This window comes from Marmota marmota, unplaced genomic scaffold (assembly GCF_001458135.2).
Source record: "Marmota marmota marmota unplaced genomic scaffold, marMar, whole genome shotgun sequence".
Classification (NCBI taxonomy): domain Eukaryota; kingdom Metazoa; phylum Chordata; class Mammalia; order Rodentia; family Sciuridae; genus Marmota; species Marmota marmota.
Genome location: NW_026000005.1, coordinates 9,490,633 through 9,510,507, shown reverse-complemented (window position 1 = coordinate 9,510,507; position 19,875 = coordinate 9,490,633). Strand labels below are relative to the sequence as shown.

Below are 19,875 nucleotides of genomic sequence, written 5' to 3'. Positions count from 1 at the left end.
CTGGGAGGTGCAATGATTTAAAACCTCCAAACCAACTTGTGTTCAGAGAAGAGCCTGATGCCTACCTAAATCTAAACCCTACCTCCAGGAGTTCCACCTACAGGATTACCTCTCTAACTGCAGCAATGTGGAGGGTGGAGTGTCACACTCCAGATGACCCCACCTAATACTGCTGAGAAGCTGAGAATCATTTAACCATCAATGGAAAAAATTCTTTAACTGTTCACTAAGATTTTTTTTCCTTTCCTGTTTTTTCCCTCCTTTTCTGTGTTGTGACCTTTATGATTCATGGATATGTATACATACACATACTTGGCTTCCCCCCCTCCTCATTTTTAGCATTTTTGAAGCCAGTTAGTTTATGTGGATCAGTTTTTTGAGGAACGAGATGTTGATTAATATACCTCAGTTCTGTGTTGTATTCTTTCTTTATTTTTAATATTGTAAATTTTACTCCATTTTTTCTTACTTGTTTCAATTGATTCTCTCTCTTCCAATAACAGTAAATCTCTATTATTCTCTCTTTTACTCTTCCTATAAGTTTTATTTCTATCTTCTCTCCTCTTCCTTCATAATCATCACATCCCATGTCACTTCTGTTTTCCCCGTTCATCATTTGAAATTGTAAACCCTTTAGTTGCAAACTTACTCTTTTTACTGTAAGCAATAACTGACCATATCATTTCTGTTTATTGTAACATTGTAGATGCCATAGCAGAAACTATTTGGTTTAATGCTGTATATTGTTTGCATTGGTTGTTGTTTTTATTTGACTCCCCCTAAAATGTGAGGTATGTTCAGGGACATTATAAGTCCACAGGGTAGAAACTCTACTGCCTCATATCCATACTGTTAGACGAGTAGACACACAAAAACATGAAAAAAAGCAAGGGAACAAATTGCCCCAAACAAACCAATATGCTTCAATAATAGAATCTATCAATACCACAGTGAAAGAATGTCAGAGAAGTAGTTTATAATATGCATAGTTAAACTAATCTCTGACATAAAGAACACTGTAAGTAGTGAAACCGGAGAGAAAATACAGGAAGTAAAAGATCACCTCAATAAGGAGATAGAAATTATGAAAAGAAACCGAGCAGTAATACTCGAAATGAAGAACTCAAAAACAATGGAAAGCATCATAAACAGACTATATCACTTGGAAGACAAGAGTTTCAGGAAATGAAGACAAAATATATAAAACTGAAAATGAAGTAGACCCTGGAGAAAAGATGTTAAGAGACCACAAACAGAATTACCAAGAAATATAGGATAACATGAAAAGGCCAAATAGAAGATTTACTGTGATAGATGAAGGCTGGAGAAATAAATCAAAGGAATGCACAATCTTTTCAAAAAAACAACATCAGAAAACTTCCCAAACTTAAAGAATAAAATGGAAAATCAAATACACAGGAGGCTTATAGGACTCCAAATACACAAAAATGCAACAGACCCACACCAAGGGACATTATTATGAAAATGCCTAACACAGAGAATAAGGAAAGAATTTTAAAGGATGAGAGAGAAAAATGGTAATTTTCATGTAAAGGAAAACCAACCCAGATAGATCACAGCTGATTTCTCAACCTAGACCTTCAAAGCTAAGAGTTCTAAGAATAATGTATATCAAGCTCTGAAAGAAAATGAATGCCAACTGAGAATACTATACCCAGCAAATTAGGCTTCAGAATTGACAATAAAATAAAAACCTTCCATGATACACAAAAGTTAAAAAGAACTAACAACTAAAAATCCTCCACTACAAAACATACTCAATTCGATATTTCATGAGGAAGAAATTAAAAAATTAAAAACCAATAAAAGGAGCAACTACACTAGAAGAATAGCCAAAGGAGAAAATAACTCAAATTAAAAACCAGAAATAAATCAAAATGACATGGAATAAAAGTCATTTCTCAATAATAACATTGAATATAAATAACCGAAACTCATACATCAAAAGCCAAAGACTGAGCTGGGCTCAGTGGTACACACCTGTAATCCCAGCAGCTCGGGAGGCTGAGGCAGGAGGACGGCAGGTTCAAAGCCAGCCTTAGCAAATATAAGGTGCTAAGCAACTCAGTGAGACCCTGTCTCTAAATAAAATACAAAAGAGGGCTGGTGATGTGACTCGGTGGTCTAGTGCCTCTGAGTTCAATTGGCAGTATACCTGCAAAAAAAAAAAAGCCATAGACTGGCAGATTGGGTTTAAAAACAAGACCCAACAATATACTGTTCCCAGAGACTCACCTCATAGGCAAAGATATCCACAGACTGACTGTAAAATAATGGGTAAAAAGATATTATTCACATGGATCTCATAAACAAACAGGAGTTTCTATCTTCATATCAGATAAAGTGGACTTCAATTCAAATTTAATCAGAAGGGACAAAGTTTCATACTGCTTAAGAGAATTATACATCAAGAATACATAACAATTGTAAATATTTGTGTTCCAATCAATGGATCATCTATATACACCAAACAAATCCTTCTCAATTTCAAGAATCTAATAGACCACAACACGCTAATATGGGGTGATTTTAACACACCTCTCATCACTGGATAGATCCTCCAAACAAAAACTAAATTAGAAGGTATAGAGAAAAGAAGAGGTGAGAACGACACTCAGACCAACCAAAGCCCCACACCACTGCATCCCCCATGTCCAGCACCTGCCATCATGCCACCATCACCACCATGCCCAAGAGAAAGGCTGAAGGGAATGGTAAAGGAGATAAAGCCAATGTAAATGATAAACCACAGAGAAGATCCACAAGGTTGTCCTTCAAAGCCAGACCCCAAGCCTAAAAAGTCCCTTGCAAGGAAGAAAGAGAGGTACCCAAAGGGAAAAAGAAAAGTTGACACCGGCAAGGATGGAGACCATGCAGAAAATGGAGATGCCAAAACTGACCAGAAGGTGTTGGAAACCTGAAGGTGCTGGATATGTCAAGTGAAGTGTGTGCATTTTTGATAACTGTGTACTTTTGGTGACTATACAATTTGAAATACTATTTCTATCAAGTTTTAACAAAAATGCAGATTTTTTTTTGCTTTTGTTTTTTAAGCTATGTTGTTAACACAAAAAACAAATGCTTCATTGTGTTGGGGGGAAAATGCATATGTCACTAGTAGATGTCTCCAAAGCTGGATTGCTGTGAGGGAAAATACCTTTCTCTGCTAGTTTTGAGAGACTTCCTCTTGGCTTCCAAGAAGAGGGATTCCCTGATGTTGGCACATATAGCTACCTTGGCAAAAAAAAAAAAAAAAAAATGGAAAAACCTCAAGTACATCTTTATGTTGTCCTCTCCCTTTCTGCCATTGGCATAGACTTAACTCCCTTAAACTCAGACTTGTTGTAACCTGATTCAAAACAATTGGTTTTACCAGTGTGTTGGATAATCTGGACTTTCCAGTGAAATTGTTGAAACAATGTCCCTCAGATGGGCAGCAGCTCCTTTTCTAGACTGTGGATCTTCAGACTAATAATTCTGCTATTTTCATTTCATTTATTTAAAGTCAGGATAGGTTTGTGAAAAGTTCTTAAACACATGCTAAATGTGAAAGCTCAGCCCTCACTCTAAACTTTCCCAATTCAGAGCATCAAATGAAGACTTCATTGAGTTTTATAGTGGCTGTATAATTTTGGTAGTCCATCCAGGAATGGAGTTTGAAATTTGTTATATACTGTTAACGATTGTCTGCCCATGTCCTGCCTGAAATACCATGATTGTTTATGAAAAATATCTTTAAAAAAGCTGGATACAGTTTGGCTTCCAAAAAACAAGACAAAACAAAAAGCTATAGAACTAAAAAAAATGCAATTAATAATTTAGAACTAAAATACATATATAGAATATTTCATACATCATTAACTGAATATTTCTCTACTCAGCAACACAGATACTTCTCTAAAATAGATCATATTTTAGACCGCAAAGGAACTCTTAGCAAATAGAGAGAGAGAGAGGGAGAGGGAGAGAGAGAAACCATTCATTTTATTACATCATAATGAAATGAAAATAGAAATGAATGGTAAAATAAAAAAAAAAATAGAAGCTATTCTAACTTCTGGAGACTAAATAATATGCTATTGAATGGCCAATGGATAGCAAATAAATCAAGGATGAAATTTAAAAAAATACTTAAGAGATAAATGAGAAAAACAACACAAAATATCAAAATCTCTGGGACACTACAAAGTCAGTGCTAAGGGGAAAGTTCATTGTATTGAACTCATTCATTAAAAGAATAGAAAATCAAAAACTAAATAAACTCACATTACATCTCAGAGCCTTAAAAAAAGAACAAGTCAACACCAAAAGCAGTGGAAGACAGGAAATAATTAAAATGAGTTGAAATCAATGAAACTGAAACAAAAGAAACAATCAAAAAAAAATTGACAAAACTAAAACATGCTTCTTTCGTTGAAAAAATGAGTAAGATTAATAAACTCTTAGGCAAGCTAAAGAAGAGAAAGAAAAAACACAAATTACTAAAATTCATGATAAAAAGGAAATATCAAAACAGATACTATTGAAATATAGACAATAATCAGAAACTATTTTGAAATTTTATACTCTAATAAAATAGAGAATCTTGAAATCATAGATAAATTTCTAAAGACATAAGACCTAACCAAACTGAACCAGGAGGACATAGAAAATTTAAACTGATAGATTTCAAGCAATGAAATTGAAGATGCCACCAAAAGCCAACCAAGAAAGTAAGATCCAGGAACTGATGAATTCTCAGCCAAGATCTACCAGACCTTCAAAGAATAATAACACCAATCCTCCTCAAATTATTCCATGAAATAGAAAAGGAGGGAATCTCTCCAAATTTATTCTATGAAGCTAGTATAATCCTGATAACAAAACCAAAGACACAGCAAGGAAAGAAAATTTCAGATCAATATCCTTGATGAACATAGATGCAAAAATTCTTAATAAAATAATGGCAAATTTCATACAAACATATTAAAAAGATAATGCACCATGGTCAAGTGGGGTTCATCTTAGCAATGCAAGGTTGGTTCAACCTATGGAAATCAATAAACATAATTCATCACATCAATAGATTTAAAAACAAGAATCCCATAATTATATTAATAGATATGGAAAAAGCATTTGACAAAATTCAGCATCCATTCATGTTCTAAATACAAGCAAATCTAGGTATAGTAGAAACATACTTCAATATTGTAAAAGCTGATATACCAAAGGCCAACATCAGTCTAAATGGAGTAAAATTGAAAGTATTTCCTTTAAAAACTGGAACAAGACAAGGATGCCTTTTTTCACTATTTCTATTCAACATAGTCCTGGAAACTCTAGTCAGAGCAGTTAGACAGTAGAAGAAATTAAGAGGGTATGAATAGGAAAATAACTCAAACTATCTCTATTTGCTGAGGACATACTTCTATATTTAGATGACCAAAAAAAAAAAAAAATCCAGGAAACTTCTAGAACTCATAGATGAATTCAGTAAAGTAGCAGGACATAAAATTAACACCCCAAACTCGATTGCATTCCTATATATTGGTAATGAATCAACTGAAAGAGAGATTAGGAAATTATCACACTCACAATAGCCTAAAAAAAAAGTTAAGTACTTGGGAATCAATCTAACGAAAGAGGCAAAAGACCTCTACAACAAAAACTATAAAACACTAAGGAAGAAATTGAAGAAGACCTTAGAAGACGGAAAGATCTCCCATGCTCTTGGATAGGCAGAATTAATATTGTCAAATGGCCATACTACTAAAAAACACTATATAAGTTTAATTCCTTTCCTATTAAGGTTATGATGACATTTTTTCACAAAAATAGAGAATGCAGTCATGAAATTCATTTTGAAAAATAAGTGGCCCAAGTAGCTAAAGCAATCATCACAAGAAAACTGAAGCATGAGGCAACACAATACCAGACCTTAAATTATAGTACAGAGCTATACAAAAATGACACAGTATTAGCACCAAAATAGACTTGAAGACCAATGGTACAGAATAGAAGACACAGGGACAAACCCACATAAATACAGTTATCTTATACTAGAGAAAGGCTCTGTAACATACATTGAAGAAAAGATAGCTTCTTCAACAAACAGTACTGGGAAAACTGGAAATACACATGTAAGAAAATGAAACTGGACCCCTATCTCTCATCTTGCATAAAACTCAAAGTGGATCAAGGACCTAGGCATTAGACCAGAGACCCTGTCCTATAGAATAAAAAATAGGCCCAAATCTCTATCATAAAATCTCATATTATGAGGAACTGACTTCTTCAACAAGATTCTTGAGACACAAGAAGTAAAATCAAGAATCAATAAATGAGATGGTACCAAACTGAAAACCTTCTTCACAGCAAAGGAAAAAATCAAGAGCTTCAAGAGAGAGCCTACAGAATTGAAGAAAGTCTTTGTCACCTGCATCTCAGATAGACCACTAATCTCCAGGATATATGAGAACTCAAAGAATTTAACTCCATAAAATAAATAGCCCAAACAATAAATGGGTAAAGTAACTGAACAAACACATCACAGAAAAAGAAATATGATTGGTCAAAAAATATGTGAAAAAAAATTTCAATATCACTAGACATTAGAGAAATGCTAATTAAAACTACACTGAGATTTCATCTCAATCCAGTCAAAATAGCATTTATTAAAAATAGATGCAACAATAAGTGTTGGTGAGGATGTGAGGAAAAGGGTGTACTGATATGTTGCTAGTGGGACTACAAGTTTGTGAAACCACTCTGGAATGCAGTATGGAGATTCCTCAGAAAACTTGAAATGGAACCACGATTTGATTCAGTTATCCCATTCTTTGGTATCTACCCAAAGAAATTAAAATCAACATACTACAGTGATTCTGCCACGTCAATGTTTAAGCAGCTCAATTCACAATAGCAAAGTTATGAAACCAACCTAGGTGCCCTTCAACAGATGACAGGATGAAGAAAATGTGGTACATAAAACACAATGGAATAGTACTTATCCATAAAGCAAAATGAAATTATGGCATTTGTCGGTAAATGGATGGATCTGGAGACTATCACGCTAAAGGAAATAAGCCAATCCTCAAAAATCAAAAGCCTACTATTCTCTCTGATATGCGATGCTGACTTACAATAGCTGGGGTAGGGGAGTGGAGGTTCTCTGGATTGGGCAGGGGAGTGGAGGGAAGGGACAAGGAATGGAAATGGAAAAGCCAGTAGAATGACCAGGCATAACTGTTCTATGTTCATATAGGAATACATGACCGTATAATTTCCCATCATGTGCAAACATAAAAAAATGGAAATTTATACTCCATGTTTGTATAATATGTATAAATACATTCTATTATCATGTCTAATTAGAATGAACAAATAAAAAAGGGATGATCTGGGAATGCTAACAATTTTATTGCTGCATGGTACAAAATAGGTAATGTCTTTAAAATTCTATTCATGTATATGTATGTATACATATGTGTGTGTGTGTGTGTGTGTGTGTGTGTATGGTTCTGGGGATTGAACTCAGGGCCTGTAGCATGCTAGGCAAGGTTCTACAACCTATCTGAATCCACAGCCCCATTTTTAGATATCCTAAAACTAGATCTTTCATAGAAGAACAAACTTTCTCGGAGCAGTTATATATTTTAGAATAAAATATTTAATAAATATTTTACATGAAGCCTGTTAGTGTTCTTTATCAAAGAAGTAACTATTGTAAACTAACAGAGTAATAATAAAAAATAAATTTTGCCAGTGTGTCTCCTTTGTAGAAAGGACAATTAAGCATTCTCATTGAAAGTCAGAGGGAAGAGGAAACACTATTATCTCCCTTGAGGGTGACCTTTTCTTTAAAAAAATTCTGTTTTAATTTTTCATTGTAAAAGCAGTAGGAAACTAATAAGCAATCCACCTACAGATCTCCTCTGCTTTATTTTCAAATTGTATCCAAAGTGTCACTGCTTTTCTTCTCCAGCTCCTACCCTGCTCCAAGCGAAATCTCTTGCCAGAACTCAGTGCTTCCACATTTGATTCCTTACAGCCAATTTCTGTTGATAATTTGTCTCAGCTTTTTTACTCTTTCTTTGAAACCTCTACAAAGTCACCAATTCCCAAAGTTTTCAGAGGTCTAAAAATACTATAAGAGCTTAAAGACACCCTTGTCCCCTAGCTCTGCTTCACTGTGCCTTTTGATGGCAGTCACCGAATTTCCCACAGGGTCGCCTCCCCAGCTAGTCCTTGAGGAACATCATCCTCCTTGTCCTTGTCCTGCATGTCTGGAACACTCTTCTCCTTCACAGGCACATCTCACTTCCTCATTTTCCCATAAGGCCGCTGTTCTCCTCTAAGATCTTTCAATTTATGTAAAACAGTAGCCTGTTTTCTACTCCTCCGATTCCAATATTCTGTTATCTTGCTCTATTTTTCTCTATAGCAATTATTTCAACCTGGAATATTATAATAGTATATAAAATATTATATCAATATTACATTGTAAGTACTAATATAAAAGATTGATACAGTATGTTTGTGTCTTGTTTTGTCTTGAAATGTTGTATTGTCTTTGTGACAAAAATATAGAAGGGTCAGTTCCTAGCAAGAGGTTCCAGCATGCCCTTCCTAAAGGCCTATCACATACTCCAGACTTGCCTGGTCAGCTTCCCCCAATATTTAGTATGTATGTAGATATCCTACCTATTCTATTTCTTGGATGGACCCTGACTGACCAGGTCAGCTTCAGTATTTCATACTGACGCCCAGCTCCTGCCATATTTTGTGCCTCATACTTTACTGACTCTCCTGGTCTCCTACCTTTAAGACTTCTCATCTTGAAATGGCCCCTGACTTTGTTTTGCTCCTGAATATTACCTTGTTTCCACTCTTATAACATAGGAGTAACACACTTCTCTGAATCTCTACATCTTTCTGTGCTTTTGAATGACAGAACATGATGTGTCTTTTATGTTGGTTAATATTACAGTATTTCTTTATGATAATGAACACCATAAGAAAATAAGCAATGTGTTATAAAGCTGTGAAGTGTCAACCAGCATCCAGTAAAATTTAAGCAACATGCCTTCTACTTAAAAGCAATTTAAGGAAGGAGTATGTTAGAGTCTGTAAACAAGTCAAGATGGCGCCTGGCATTTTGCAGAGGGAGTGGTTTTTGAAGTAATGCCAGCGAGCCATTAAGTGTGGAGATTCCTTATTGGTTGACTGCTGTATCTAGTTTATGTTAATTAAGATAAGCTGTGTGGAATGTATATATACCCCTCCTGTCCTACAATAAACAGCTCCCACTCCTGCTGTATCAATGTACACAAGTTGCTCGTCACCCCCTGGTTATTTTGCTGCAGCCGGACTGTGGCAGATGGTGGCCCGTTAAGGGGAGCCCCGGGACACTCAGGGGTAAGTGACGAAAAAAAAATGTAGCAAATTGAGCTGGTCATGGTGGCATACCATTTAATGCCAGAGACTCATGAGGCTGAGGCAGGAGAATCCCAAGTTCAAGGCCAACCTCAGTAACTCAACAAGGCCCTAAGCAACTTAGTGAGACTCTGTATCAAAATAAAAGGAAAAAGGGGCTAGGAATGTGGTTCAGTGCTAAAAAGCCCCCGAGTATAATCCTCAGTACCAAAAAGAAAAAATAAATGTAGTAACCTGAAAAAAAGAGTAACAAAATGAACTTTTAAAAAAAATATTATTAAAGTTTTGTTCGTTAATATTCTTGGATGGTACTTACACTCATTAAAATTTTAGTTTATTTTTCTCATTTCCAGGCTAGTTTTTATTTTTAGTTTCAATAATGCACCATTAAAATATTTTTAAAGGAAGATAATTTATTTGTTCTTTTCTTGCCTACAGGAAATTATATTGCAAATAATTTTAACAATAGCCAAAATTACTAGAAGAAAACACATGCATGAAATATATGACAAACAGAAATTTAAAATGACATACTTTGTAAACAAGAATCATTTATTTGGATAAAAAAATAACTTCCTATATCATGCATTACTTAGCTATTTTATTTATGTAACTTTTTTTCAGGAATCACTTACCAGGGAATGTCAATGCATACTCAAAATTTTTCTAATATCAACCATAAATAGTAATAATACTATCCAAAATAAAATTAAATAATATTATATGAACTACTTTTACCTTTGCATTATAGGGAATGTAATGTTTTGATAATGCTTCAGGTGTATGCATCCATGTTTTGTCTGCAACAAAGAAAATACAGTCATTGTTAAAGTATATTATGGCTTCCTATGGTGTCAGTCATGCATTAACATCTATAGGGAGTCTGAGCATTTCTAATTTTGAGTTCCCCATTATAAAATAATAACTACTCAAATATAACATCAATGTAGCTGGAGAATGATTATAGGATTCTTTTCTGGTATAAATGTCCCCCACTTTAAATTTTTTTAAACAAAAATGCTGAATTTTTGAAGAATATTTAGAAATAACATCAGTGAGATATGAATAATATCAATTATTCAATTAAAGACAGCTATTTTTTCTTTAATTTACTACAGGTTTTTTGTTTTAATTCTCAGGACAGTAAAAAAAAACTCTCTTTATTCATTGTGATTATGTTTTAGCATCAAGATTTAAATATTCTAAAGAAAAATTTTTATATTAAGCTACCAGTTGCATTTGTATGAAGCTGAAATAAATTAATCTACAATTTCATTAAGAAATCAATATAATATTAGAATATTATTCTAAATTTAGAGAAATATTGATTATCAGAAATTATAAATATAAAAAATCTTAGATGACAACTACAGCGAATGTTTCTTGGATAAGTGTAATAATTATTAGAAATGAAAATGGGACAAAATCATAGATTTTTAAGACTAACTTACATTGTACATTACTTATTTTTGATATTTATATATTTCATTCAATTTTTGAACATTATTAATACATTCAATATAGTTTCACAAATATTTTATGAAGTGTATAAGAAGGGAAAACATTAAAGTTCACACAAAGCAAACTGACTTCTTGTTTTTTGAAACTGCATTTGTTTTGGAGTTAGATTTCTTAATCTTCAAATACATCTTGTTGTCTCCATTTGTGAAGTTTTGTATTTTAATCTCCAGGGGAGTCTAAAAAAATTAAATCAATATTATAAATAGAAAATAATTAAAGATATATTTTACCATGGAAAGGGAATATCAGATTACTAACCAAGTACTTTCAACATTCAATTGAGAACATTTAAAACAGTGTTTACAGAAACTAATTAGATATCATTAAATTAGAGCTTTTCAAACTGAGGGAATTTGAAAATATAGGAAAAATTATATATATTCATGACACATTAGTTATTTGAAGGACATTGGACCATATTTTTATTAAACATATTTATGGGTATAAAGCAATATTCACAAGATCTTCCCTGATAAGACATAAGAATCAACAGCATTGGGGCTATTTCTCTCTATTGGAGTGGACAAGTGAGAACTGCATTTCAATGAAATATTTTGAAAAGCAATGCTCTTCAAGCTTCAAAATGCAATATTGACAATAACATTTTAGGGTTTTTTTTTTTACTTTTGCTATGAATTTTATCTTATAATTTTTAAATTGCTAATGAACAGTGACATGTGTAATTCAAGAATAATTTGTACTTAGACTTGGCATGTAGTCTTTCTTACTCTTGAACATTAAAGAAGTAAATCACAATTCTGTATACAAAAAGAATAAGAACACCAAACATTTGCCTTTTGGAAGCCTAAAAAGATATCCAATTTTTCTTTTTATGGCTTTGCACAATTCTTCTCATGCCTCCTTCCCATAATATACAACATTTCTCCAGGAGTTATAAAAAGTCTGACTAAAGTCTTAATATGAGGCTCATACCAATCCTGAGGCAGAGAGATAATTGCTTTCTCTCAAAAGCCACTATTATTTGAAAACTGATGATATTGCCTGTGTTATAGTCTCACATTTCAGTGACCTTGAAAGAGGGTAGGTATACCTAGGTGTTTCTGGTTTCAGACTAAAATAAACACAGTATGAAATTACCAGTGGATGAGCTACACAGTTTCTTCAATAACTAAAATCTGCATTCACAGAACATAAAATGTGGATTTTTTAGTGGTTGCTCATTATACAATTTCTGTTATCGGTAGTGCATTTATGAAACCTGAAGGACTTCCAAAATGAGTTATTAGTGTTATCTGAACTTATACTTTGTTAAAAGAAAAACAAAACAATCAAAGAATAAAACTGTTGATATTAACTCACATAGATGTTTTGGGACCTTGAGAAGACATTACAGATGATGGTCTTTGGTCACTAGTTGTGTCCACAGAAGCAATTAGATAAAGAGAACTAGTATAAACATGGGAATATAGACATTCCAGAATGTGTTGCCCTTCCTTGAAATTACATTAAAATTGCTAATTCAATATTGAACACTCATGTGAGAGAAAATATTGACATTCTTAAATGCTTGACAAATGTCAAACAACTGAATACTGGATCAATAAGCTTAAATTTTTAAAATGCAGTTAGATTAGGAGCTCATCATGAAAGATGCAGTAACTTCAAATATATATATTAAGCTCTGGTGATTATATATATATAAATATCTTATAATTTTCATTATAAGATTATATATAAATTATCTTATAATTTATATATATAATATATAAATATTATATACATAATATATATAAAAAAATATATATATATATTTATATATATAATCACCAGAGCTTAACATAATGAAAATGCCTAATTTGAGTATGTTAAATTTAAAGCTAAATATTGTTGGGTGAAATAATACATTAGAATGGCATTTTTCATAAAAAATAAAATAATTCTTAAATATTTAATTTTATGTGTTTAGACATTAGGATTATATTTACTCATTAGTACATCAACTGGTAACTTAAAGAAGTAATGTGTAATTTGTTGAATTATTCAATAGCACTATTCACATACTATATTTTATACTTTTTTTGCTAAATGGTTTAATTTTGATGGAATAGGTAGAAGATTTTCAAAATTCATAGAGACTGCTAACTAAGGAAGTCTCTGTAAAATAAATACAACCATCATTAAAAATTAATCTATGATTATATGAGACTAACTTTTAAAGGACTTTTCTAAATAGCTCAAAATGTTGCAATTCCAGTCTATTCAAACCTTTTCAGTCTCTGAATGACTATAATACTGTTATAGTATTTGCAAAAAAGAAAAAAAAGTGAAATATCTGGCTAATTCAATATAAACACTATAATAATAATAATTCTGAGACTTAATAAAAAGAAACAACTATGTTTAAGTTAAAGAGAGAATCTTTCTTTCTTTGGTTTCTGAGGCTTTTAGTAGGGCTATGTGAAATGACCAAATAAACTGGGTATCTATGAAATAAGAAATAGGCTTTTCCTAACAGAAGACCATTTTACTTTGTTTAGAATACTCTGCACAGTATATATTGTTATTAGTTATTAGAAATATCACTTGAATTATACATTCTCTAAGACTTTCAGGATATAGGAATTCTGTGATAACATTCAAATTCCCCACCTCCAAGTAAAATTCAGCTAATAGTACTATTACTTAAAACCTGGAACAGAGGTTCTAAGATTTTTTTCATTTAACAAATGGGACTAAGAACTAATTGACAAATTTAAGTAAAACTTCTGGTATCAAATTGTAAGTTAGAGCTGGAGCAAAATATTGATCAATCATTACCAAATAAGGATATTTAATCATTAGACTTGTAAAATAAGAAAAGGTGATAAAAATCAAAAAAGAACTAAGCAAAGGAGGAAATAAGTGCTTTTGCTTCTGGATTCTACAAACCACTCCAATTTTCCCCAAGGCAGCACCCCACTGGGTGCAAATGAGACCAAAAACAATTACTGGTTACTTATATCAGTACCCAGTCCTCTGGAATAGCCACTCTGTATCTCCTTAAAATAAATAGTAAATTAGAAACAAGCAGTTGCAACTTCAAAGCCATGGGATGGGGAATTGTGTGTGTGTGTGTGTGTGTGTGTGTCTTCCAAGGTCAAAAATGTTTTCCAAAAATAAGGTAGTGTGATTATAGTGGTGAATTGTGATGTAAGGTTTCTATTACTTTATTAGAAATACTATGATATATCATAAAACTATTTTTACTCTTTCTTACTAGTAAAGAGAATAAAAAGAAACACAAAAAAGAGACATCATTTTACTTTGGGGATATGTTTTAAATCAGCATGAAGCTATAGACAGCAAACAATGTCATTTTGCTTCCTCTTACTCAGAAAAATAAGCAAAATAATATATTTCTAGCTTTGCAGTCTTGAAAAGTGTTTGAAAGGTCACAGTATCTAAACTCCCACTGAATGCATTAATCTTCTGTACCATATCCAAATGTTCGAATGGCTCTCACTTCTGTGACACAAATTTAGTAATTTGAATAATCCATTATACTTTTACAGGACACTGCTGAAATGCTCTTTCCTACATACAATCAAGGACCTTATAATTCACACCTATTTCTCCTTTATTAAAATAGTCCCATGGCTAAACGGCAACCCTCAAACACTGAAAAGCAGCTGCTCCAAGGGTCCTCAGTTATGGCTCCCATTATATATCAAAAGTGCTGATATTATTTCAGCTTTTATCATCTGGGCATATTATAAGGTGTCAGCTAACTATTTAAATATTTGGGAGAGAAAACACACTAGGCCTGATTGCGTGAAATAGAACAGAACACTCTGGTCCCTAGTTCTGGACTGTTCATTACCCATCTATTAGAATATAAGCTTTAGCTCTTAAAAATCACAGTGTTGATTATTAGGCCTTTTTTTTTCTTCACTAAATAAGCACTTAAGGTGCATCTTTCAAATAATGAAAATATATGAATAATAATAAATAATTATGTTTGGGGAGCCCTTAGTTGGCAATTTATAATATTAAAATTATAGTGCAGAATATAACCTAGCTGGTCATTTTCCCCCACATATTTGTAATCCTATTTTGTCAGTCATTTCTTCCTCTTTTCAATCATCTATGAATTTGATTAGCATTGTTTAAATATTTGTTTCCAATTCATCATAAACCAGGGAGCCCTCTGCCCTATACTAGAGAACTTCCAGAATTAAACGCACACATTATTTTAGCTTCACTGAATTAGACAAAAAACATAAAATATTTCTTTCCAACATAAGTATTTCATAAAATATTTTGTCAAATTCCATTTTTCTTGCCCGTTAAAAAAATAACACATAACTAGCTAGTTGTTTCATTTATGCCTTTGTTGATGATTATGATACATTGAATTTATGTTTATTTTATATTCCTACCATAGTATTAATAGCAAACTTATTTTGGTCTCATTATTATCAATTGACCTATCATGAAGCCTCCCATACAATTCAGTAATACATCAAGTGGGCATATACATACACACATACATAAATACTCAGGAATGAATTTATATTTTGCAACCTTATGTAAACCCAGGCAAGTTAATATTATATGGCTATATAAACTGAACTTTGGACTGAGTTTCAAATTAATTTATTCTTTGCAATTTCACAACATAGCATAAAATTTCCAGAGAACATATTATCACATATGTATTGTGAACTAAGTGTATTAACCCCACTCTTTAATTAGAGTGATAACCAAAGAAGGTTAATTAGCAATATTTGCAGATTAACATTGTTCTAATCTAATTTCATTTTTGAGCCATGTGGTCTCATAATGGGAAAAACCAATTTCCAAACATCTCTGCTTTATTTTTAAAGCAATGTTGATTTGATTCCTAAGTCCTTTTTAAAATGTGCACATTTACCTTTCTTCCTGTTAAAAGCACGGTTCATGATGAGGCTCTTTCAAATAAGCGTTCAGTTCAATCACAGTTTGTATCCTACAAAAATGACAAAGCATTAAAACATTTTGAAGGACTGTTGACCAACTTCTTGTGTTAATATATTTTACAAACCTTTTTAAAAAAATGTTTAAATATATACAAACAATATTCTAAAATGTATCAAGGGACAATGAGTAAGAATAATATTATGATTGGCACAGCGATGAAAAACAATATATTAAGTAATATTGGCTAAATTATGTTGTTAAATTGAGTACATGTACAAACATGTAACAACAAATCCCATCAGTACATGCAACTATAATGCACAAATAAAAAAGTTGAAAAAATTTTTTTCAATTGAAATTCTATGAATTGTTTAATGTTAATTTTTTACTACTATATCTATCCATTATTAATTATATTTATTTGAAAATTTAATGAGAAAGAAGATCAATACTTTTCACTGCACTTGTTGGTAAGAAGTATGGTCAAATTTGGGGCTCTCGTTAACAGTATTGGTAGATAAACAAAAGCTTTTCAATTGTGCCTTTAGGAATAAAATCTCTTTTTGTAAATCCACTCAAACATATAAAGACATATATTTTTTATTTCACTGAGCCCATAGGGGTTCCATGATGTTTTCAAAGTTCCCAAAGCAGGTGACATATGCGCAGTACTGGTTATAAACGTAAGGCTGCTTTGCACTTTAGGTGAGGCAGGAAAGCATCTGGTGCATACTGAGCTCAGAAAGTATCAGCAACTGTAACTGTGTTCGATACAGCACAGGCCTCAAATCTTCTTTATATGCATTATTATTGATGACAGAGGTCATGTTAGTGTTCAATCAGTGTTATGTTTTCCTATGAGAACTCTTCATCAAAACCAGTAGCTTGGTTAGGGGACTTTATGGTCTCTAAAGAGGTTGTGCAATTGAGAGATTTTCATTTTATTTATCCAGAGTATTCATGTAAGAAACAAATACTTTATAGATTTTGTGCTAAGAAACTCATAGCCAATACACATTAGGGACTTGGAAGGCAAGTAAGATTCAATATTTACTAGTACTTCTTTATAATCTATATTCAGAGTCCATGAAAGAGCTATCTTGGTGTTGAAACAGACAAAAGTAACACCCTTGCTGCTCTGGCACATAAATATTCTTGAACTGGAAAACCTCTCACTTTTATTTGATTTCCATATATTTCAAGGAAACTCAACTTTGTTAGAATTAAAAAATAATATTCTTTCCATAACTTGCATTTCTCACATTTCTTGGTTAATTCAACTCCATGAAATAAAAATATCTCTTTAGTAATCTGCTCTCACAATAATTCAGAGACCTGCTTCAAGAGAAATTAAAGGCCATTCCTGTGCTTAGTTTAAGAGCCCAGTTCTATGAACTTATGTTTTCAGGTAACAGGAGAGTAACTGAACTATGGGTAAAACCCTCCCCGCAACTGCCCAGACATTTCAGTGGATAGGATACAAGTGACCATGAGCGATACATGATTCTGAAATACCTTCCCCCATTCTACTATGAGATTCAGAAACTTAACACCACTTCCTGCTCAGAGACCCTCATGATAATTTTGTCAAGTTCTTTATTCTGAAGTATACTGGTCCACAAAAGAAGCCAGGGTTCCCAGGCCACGCTCCTCACTCAGATTCTGATTCTAATGCACTGCACTCTGTAATCACATCTGTTCTCTCTCCCATTTTCTGGAAACATTTTTCTGTCATCTGGCATTCACAGGAAATCAATATCAAAATAATATTGTTTTTTTTTTCCCCAGAAGATTCCCATCACTTTGCTGCTCTTAATTCTAGTTGTTGTTTGAGGAAACTGCTTCCATTTTAGTCCTCACAAGAGTTCAGAGGGTTTTTCTCCACAGATAGTATTCCAATGAGGATGTAGGTCTTGTTTTTTAATCCAATCTGCCAACCTATGCCAAAATTGAATCAGTGGACATAGAAAATTTAAAACAGATCAATTTCAACCAATGACATTGAAGACACCATCAAAACCTACCCACAAAGAAAAACCCAGACAAGCTGAGTTCTACCAGACCTTCAAAGAAGAGGTAACCCCAATCCTCTTTAAACTATTCCATGAAATAGAAAAGGAGAAAACCCTTCCAAACTCCTTCTATGAAGCTAGCATAATCCTGATACCAAAACCAAACAAAAACACATCAAGGAAAGAACCCTTTAGACCAATGTCCCCCATGAACATAAATGCAAAAGTTCTTAATAAAATGCTGGCAAATCACACACAAATCATATTAAAAAGATAATGTACCACAATTAAATGGGGTTCATCCAGAAATGCAAGGTTCTTTCAACATAATTCATCACATCAATCGAGTTAAAGACAAGAATCACCTGATTATCTCAATAGATGCAGAAAAAGCATTTGAGAAAATATAGTATGCATTCATGTTCAAAGCAAAAGAAATACTAGGGATAGTAGGAACACACCTCAACATTGTAAAAGTCATGTGTTAAAACCAAGACCATTATCTTTTAAACGGAGAAAACTTAAAAGCATTCCCTTTAAAAACTCAAACTAGGAAAGGATGCCCTCTTTCAGCATTTTTATTCAACATAGTCGTGAAATTCCAGCCAGAGAAGTTAGGCAAAAGAAAGAAATTAAAAGGATACAAATAAAGAAAAGAAGAGCTCACTCCCTATTTGCTGATTAAATGATTCTATGTTTAGAAGACCCAAAAAAACTCAACCAGTAAACTTCTAGAAGTCAAACAAATTAAGCAAAATAGCAGGATCTGAAATTAAGACCATAAATCAATTGCATTCCTATAAACCAATGATGAATCAGCTGAAAGAGAAAGTAGGAGGACTATTTCATTTACAATAGCCTCAAAAAAAAAACACAAAAAACAAAAAAAAAAAACAACTTTCGGAATCAATCTAACAAAAGACGTGAAAAACTTCTACAATGAATACTACAGAACACTAAAGAAAGAAATTGAAGAAGACCCTAGAAGATGGAAAGACCTCCCATGCTCTGATAGGCAGAATTAATATTGCCAAAATGGCTATACTACCGAAAGCACTATACAGATTTAATGCAATTCCTATTAGAATTTCAATGATGTTCTTCATTGAAATAGAAAAAGCAGTAATGAAATTCATTTTGAAAAACAAGAGGCTAGAAGAGACAAAGCAATCCTTGGTGAGAAAAGGAAAGCAGGAGCATCACATTACCAGACCTTAAATTTTATCACAGAGCTATAGTATGAAAGTGAGCATAGTAATGGCACAAAAACAGACGGGAAGACCAATGGAACAGATGACACAGGGATAAACCCACATAAGTACATTTATCTCATGCTAGATAAAAGTGCCATAAACATACATTGGAGAAAAGGAAGCCTCAATAAATGATGCTGGGAAAACTGAAAATCTATATGAAACTGAACTCCTATCTCTCACCCTACACAAAACTCAACACAAAGTACATCAACAACCTAGGCATTAGACCTTATTCCTGCACCTACTGGAAGAAAATGTAGGCCCAGCTCTCCATCATGTCAGCTTAGGAACTGAATTCGTCAACAAGACTCCTAAAGCACAAAGAGTAAAATCAAAAATCAATAAAAGGGATGGTATCAAACTGAAAACTTTCTTTACAGCAAAGGAGACAAACAAGAATGTGAGGAGAGACATGCAGAATGGAAGATAATCTTTGCCACCTGCACCTCAAACAGAGCATTAATCTTCAGAATATAAAAAGAATTCAACAAACTTAACACAAAACCAAATAATCCAATCAATAAGTGGGCACAGGGACTGAATGGACACTTCAAAGAAGAAGAAACAGGAATGGTCAACTAATACAAAAAAAATGTTCAACATCTCTAGCAATTAGATAAATGCAAATTAAAACTACACTGAGATTTTCATTTCACTCTAGTCAAAATGGCAACCACCAAGAATATAAGCAACAATAAATGTTGGCAAGGATGTGGGGAAAAAGGTGCACTAATACATTGATGGTGTGTCTG

At 32.9% G+C, this 19,875-nt stretch overlaps 1 protein-coding gene across 16 annotated transcripts in view; it reads right to left on the bottom strand.

Moving 5' to 3' along the window:
- The window catches only part of Gulp1 (GULP PTB domain containing engulfment adaptor 1), a 280,193-nt gene that overhangs the window by 86,308 nt on the left and 174,010 nt on the right, over positions 1 to 19,875 (bottom strand). For 15 of the 16 annotated variants that reach the window (XM_048808152.1, XM_048808153.1, XM_048808154.1 and 12 more), the window contains exons 3-4: positions 15,830 to 15,904; positions 10,174 to 10,235 (exon numbers count right to left, since the gene is read on the bottom strand). In XM_048808152.1, coding sequence (XP_048664109.1) covers positions 10,174 to 10,235; positions 15,830 to 15,857 — 90 coding nt within the window. In that variant the 5' untranslated portion in view covers positions 15,858 to 15,904. Of the gene's footprint in view, positions 1 to 10,173; positions 10,236 to 11,025; positions 11,133 to 15,829; positions 15,905 to 19,875 lie in introns of all 16 variants that reach the window. The other variant, XM_048808147.1, reaches the window with a different exon arrangement.